Source organism: Vigna radiata, chromosome 9 (genome assembly GCF_000741045.1).
Source record: "Vigna radiata var. radiata cultivar VC1973A chromosome 9, Vradiata_ver6, whole genome shotgun sequence".
Taxonomy (NCBI): Eukaryota; Viridiplantae; Streptophyta; class Magnoliopsida; order Fabales; family Fabaceae; genus Vigna; species Vigna radiata.
Genome location: NC_028359.1, coordinates 4,454,387 through 4,460,386, shown reverse-complemented (window position 1 = coordinate 4,460,386; position 6,000 = coordinate 4,454,387). Strand labels below are relative to the sequence as shown.

Below are 6,000 nucleotides of genomic sequence, written 5' to 3'. Positions count from 1 at the left end.
AATAGCCCCTTTCCTGGACTTGATTTCAAGTATTGGAGAATTTTGTCAACTGTTTGCATGTGTCTCTCTCTTGGATCATGCATAAATTGGCTCACTACACTAACTGCATAAGCAATGTCTAGTCTTGTGTGTGATAGATAAATCAATTTTCCCACCAATCTCTGATATTGGGCCTTCTCTACAAGAGCACTTTCTTCACTTCCAATTCTGTGATTTTGTTCTATAGGAACAATTGAGGTTCTACATCCCAACTTTCCTGTTTCTTTGAGGAGATCAAGTACATATTTCCTTTGGGAGATGAAAATTCCGTTCTCGGAGTGGGCAACCTCTATTCCAAGAAAATATTTGAGTTTTCCTAGGTCTTTCATTTCAAATTGAGCTGCCAATTTTTCTTTTAATGCCAATTTTTTTGTTTCATGATCTCCTGCAATAATCATATCATCCACATAGACAAGCAATAGAGTGAGTTTATCTGCAGAAGAGTGCTTTATGAATAGAGTATGATCTCCTTGGCTTTGTCTGTATCCTAAGGAAACCATTGCTTTTGTAAATCTTTCAAACCATGCTCTAGGGGATTGCTTAAGACCATACAATGCTTTCTTTAGGAGACACCTTTTTTCTTTCATTTTTCACTTCAAAACCTGGGGGAATCTCCATGTACACTTCCTCATCTAGATCTCCATGAAGAAAGGCATTCTTCAAATTTAGCTGGTGTAAGTCTCATCCAAAATGAGCAGCCAAAGCGAGAATAACTCGAACTGTATTCATCTTTGCCACTGGGGCAAATGTCTCCTCATAATCAATCCCATATGTTTGGGTATATCCTTTTGCCACCAATTTAGCTTTATATCTTTCTATTGTCCCATCTGCCTTATGCTTCACTGTGAATATCCATCTACACCCTACCGCCTTCTTGTCTCTTGGCTTATCAACAATCTCCCAAGTTGAATTTCTTTCTAATGCATTCATCTCTTCTTTCATGGCTTGATTCCAATGTTCAAGTTTCATGGCCTCCTAGATTGAGGTAGGAATTTTTGTGGCATCAATGGCAGCAATAAAACTTTTGTGCTTATCAGAGAGATTGTTAGTACAAACATACTAAGAAATAGGATATTTAGCACGTGATCTGTTCTTGATGTGGCAATCCATGACTCCTGAGATAAGGAAAAATTATATGTTTCATTCTTCTACAAAAAAAATATGGGATGATTTACATAGTACTTTTTCTTTAAAAAAGGATCTTACTGCTACCTATGACATCAAGAACAGGATATTTAATACAAAACATGGCTCTCTTTCTATATCAGAATATCACAGGATCCTGAATGGTCTTTGGATGGANCTCNATCAGATCCAAATAATAATGATGTGTAAAACAGATGTTGCCGCTCTTGCTGAATTCATTGAAGGGGAAAGAATCTTTAAATTTCTCCAGGGCCTTAATCATGAGTACGACCCAATCCGGGTTCAAATTTTTGAAAGAGAAAAATTATCACCCCTATCAGAAGTTTTTTTATTTTATGGTAAGAGGATAAGAAACTCGGAGATCTATCATCAAGGTTGTTAAACTCGAGAGTTTACGTAAACTCGTGAGAGCTTCGTAAACTCGGATCGTAAACTCGAATAGTAAACTCATAAGAGTTTACTTTATAAAAATATTTTAAAATATTCATACATAATATAATGGTCTAATATTTATAATGTTATAAATAATGTTTTTATTTTTTATAATATTTATAATTATTAGTTTATCATATTATATATATTTAAATACTTTTCTTTAATATTATTATTATCATAATTTTATTTGAATATATACATAAAAGAACAAGTTGACCCAAAATTTCAGCATGAAAGGTCAATAATTGACAGAAGAGCACTCAGTTTTATTTTTATTATTAAATATTCACAGTCGAAAAAATAGAAAAACAGACAGTGAATTTCATTTCTTTAATAAAACCATAACCATTTAATTTCTTTAATAAAAGCACAAACAGTGCCATTTAGGGTTTTTTTGGTAAGGTTAAAAGAAAACTTCACTCCACACACAGAGTAGCGGTGGCGGCGAGTACACGGCAAGCACATGGCAAGCACGAGCAAACGAAGCTTGAAGACGAGATCGACGGCAGATTGATGGCGACGGCCACCAGATCGACGACGAGATTGACAACGACGGCACGAACGACACAAACGAAACCAAGATCGAACGACGACAATGAAGACGTGACGGAGGGCGAGATCGTCGACGCGACATAGGGCGAACTTGATGAACGGCGACACGACAGAGGCGAGATCGAACAAGGAGATGAACAGTGAAAACAAATGCAGTGAGTGAATTAGTTTTACGAAAGCTCTAAAAACCTAAAAGAATTTCTTCTCAAACTCGCAAAATTGAAACTCAACTTCCAATTTCAGACGAGTTTAACGAACCCATCACCGATTCTACCGATCCCACCTCAAAAACGAGTTTGCTTACGAGTTAACTCGAAAGCACCGAGTGAACTCATAAACTCGATCGAGTTAACGAGTTAACTCGCGAGTTCGATAACCATGTCTATCATGCTTCATGGAGGGATCTCCAACACAGGCTCTGCCCTGACAATTGGAAAGGGAGTCCACAAGGGAACAAATGCTGGGGGAAAAACGTTTGAAAGAGGTACACGTGGGGACTATTGTTCATACTGTAAAAGATTTGGACATACCAAGGAAATATGCTTCAAACTCCATGGAACAAAGAATGTTCTCGAGCGCATGGGAAACAAAAAAGGGCCTACTAAAAAATGGGTAAATCCTCAGTAATACTTACCTCCTCCTCATTGATATCTTTAGGGATCCTCACCTCCGATCAAACAATTTTTCTTGCTCTAGAGTCGGAGTGGGTTGTTCTCTTTCATATTTTTTGCCAAAAAATATGTCTTCCTCTTCTTCCTCACTGTGGACTATGGTAGCTTCATTGCTCAGGTCTTGGGCATCTTGCAAAGACAAACATGGTAATGACAAGGAGAGTTCATCCACTTCAAGTGCTTTCTCCNCNTNAAGTGGTGGACTGACATAAAAGGATTTTGTTTCATGAAAGGTGACATCCATGGTGATAAAGACGCGACAACTTTGAGGATGATAACATTTGTACCCTTTTTTAGTAGGATACCCAATAAAGACACATTTAAGAGCTATGGGATCTAATTTACCACGGTTAGGAGGATGAGAGTGAACAAAAACAACACATCCAAGTCATAATTAATGAATCTTTGTTGTCCCAAATTGAAAAATGTTTATTGTCTAGTGCTAGTCCTCCTCCATGTATGTGATCAATGTTTGAATGATCCTTGAGAATCCTTGAAATAAATTGGCTCCATTGTAAGTAATTCTGACCATCCAACCACGAGGTACTTCCTATATTTGGTAGGTCATTGGATACCCAAAGGAATACTTTTTTCTTCAGACATCCCGTACCCAAGAAAAAAAGGGGCAAAAACTTGAAACTCAGATCTACTCAAATAAAGGCCAAACGGGTCGTCACCAACCCTGGGAACAGAATCAAGAGGCTGCGGTGACTCTTCTGTGGCAGAGACGGCAAGTGGGTTTGATCGAGAAAAAAGGAGCAAAACGTAAAAGTCAGATCTGCTCAAATACAACCTAAACGAGTCGTCACCGACCTTAGGAATGGACTCAGGGGGCTCCGGCGACCCTATCTGTGGCGGCGACGGCAAGTGGGTCTCGTCGGAGGTGGGCGCATGGGCTACAAGCGCCGGCGACGGTGGCGACGCGTGGAGGCTCCGTTCACGGAGCGACTTCTGGCTTTGTGATCACCGGTGTTGGGCGCACCTTTCTGCCCTATCAACGACCTCAACCGGTGACGGCGGCAACGGCGGTGGTCGGACAGCGGCGGCAGTGCGGCTTGTTGTAGCGGAATCTAGCCCCTAAGATCAGGAGCTCTGACACCAAGTTGAAAATGAGACTTATTATTATTCTCAATCATCAAAAAATACATTCTCAAACGTTCTATCTGTAATAATCTAGTTCTCCTAAAAAGGGAAATAGGAAAACTAGAAAACCTAGGAAAAAATAAAATAAAATAAAATATTATGTATCTATTTCCTCTAATTAGGAAGATTCTAAAGATATTATCTCAAATTACAACACTATGTGACCATCATTNCCANANTTGTAGCAAATTGTNGATCTGCACTCTGAGAGGATTGTCTCCTCTATATATAACTTCCAGAATCTCCCATGCTTCCTTTAAAGATGTTGTATTTGCTATCTTCTCAAAGCTTGACTCATCCACCATATTGTACAAAAAATACAAGGTCGATTTTTCTTTAACCCGTGTCTTTTTTAATGCAACAATCTAGGTCACTGTGTGATGTTTATAACAACAACCAATAACTGGCTGGGCTGCTACCGTAAGACTGAAGCAAAGAATAAAAACTATATGCGAAATAACTAATCGCAACACTAAAATTAAAATGTCAGACAAAACTAGGAAGCTACCCTTCATAATTTAAATTTATCTAACAAGAGTTTCATATTNTAATNTTCATAGTATTTCGTANAACTCATATGTAACAATGACATACAATTAAAGAACCGATGATTCCATATTTAATTTCCAGGGGAAGTGATAAAACAGTAGTACATACCTTTTCAGTACCGACTTGATTCTTGGAATGTGATTCTTGATCTGTAAAAATTTCACAATACATAGAGCTGTAGTAAAAATACTTTAAGTTGGGCACTTGCTGAACTTCCAATGATCTCACAAAAGGACAACAATTATCTTCATTGCAAACATTCTCCAGTTCTGGCAGGTTGAATAAAGTCAATTTGTTCAAGGAAAAATGAAGGGTTGGTCCCATTGATACCACTCCTCTGTCTTGTGTTATACATTTGACTTCAAATATGATTTTGACAGTATCACAGTTTCGAACTTCCAACGTTTCCAATTTTTTTAAGAAAGGAAGTAAATTACACGGTAGCAGTACATCCGATAAAAACTTGCAACCATCCAGAATTAGTGATTCTAAGAGACCGAAGTTGGAGTTTGGAATAATGCACCTTGAGCCAAGACATAACTCTTGTATATTTCTCTCACTCAAATTTGATATACTCTCCTACAAAAGAAATTAGATTTAGATTTTCATTTTCGTCACATCCAAATCTGTTTGAACCGTAATTTTTTAGCAATATATCTTTCATGATTATGAAAATGATGTTGAAAAACATTAAAATAGGAAAAAAAAAACTAGAAAATCATAATAATAAAATAAAAATGAGGACTTACAAAATAAAGTTATAGAAAGTAACAGAGAATAGAATGAAGAAAACGATTTTTTTTATTAATTAACAAGTAACCTTATAATGAAAAGAAATTGAAGGAATGATTTCTTTTCTAGGTGTGATATAATAATATTTGCAATAGAGATGAACTACAAATGTTCCATGTGTAAGTCCTTGTTTTAGTGATGAACTACAAATATCTTTAGGTAGAGTCTATTTGTGATATTATATCAAATGGTTTAGAAGTATTGGTGGTTTTATTAAAATAAATAGAACACTATAATATTTTAATATAAAAAGTTCAAACTATATAAAATCACAATCTTTTTAGGTCTTTAAATTCTTTTTGACTTATCTCTGGCTTATTTCACTTGTTTTTATTTTTTTAAAATCAAGAACCATAACTGTGTTCCTTGTGAGTTTTGTGCAACCACCCCCGATTGAATACTCAAATAGAGTAAGCATTATTTTGCTCTCTTTTTCGCAATCTATTTCTTTGGTTTCATGTAAACCCTACAGGAGAACACGCAACTCAAGTACTCTTGACAACNCTCTCTTGCTTTCTAATCCAAATGGTAGGTTTAAAATTCTAATTGAGGTTTTTGGTGTTGGTTTAGGTGATCTCCTTGGTGTCCTAGGAAGTTGTTAGTTTATGATAACATCTTGTACCATTTGATCCAAATGGTAATTTTGACTTTTTCATTATTTGAATCCAAAATT

At 36.5% G+C, this 6,000-nt stretch overlaps 1 protein-coding gene across 1 annotated transcript in view; it reads right to left on the bottom strand.

Moving 5' to 3' along the window:
- Positions 1-6,000, bottom strand: part of LOC106774205 — a 36,561-nt gene that overhangs the window by 19,320 nt on the left and 11,241 nt on the right. The window contains exon 9 of the mRNA XM_014661111.2: positions 4,644-5,114. Coding sequence (XP_014516597.2) covers positions 4,644-5,114 — 471 coding nt within the window. The remainder of the gene's footprint in view (positions 1-4,643; positions 5,115-6,000) is intronic.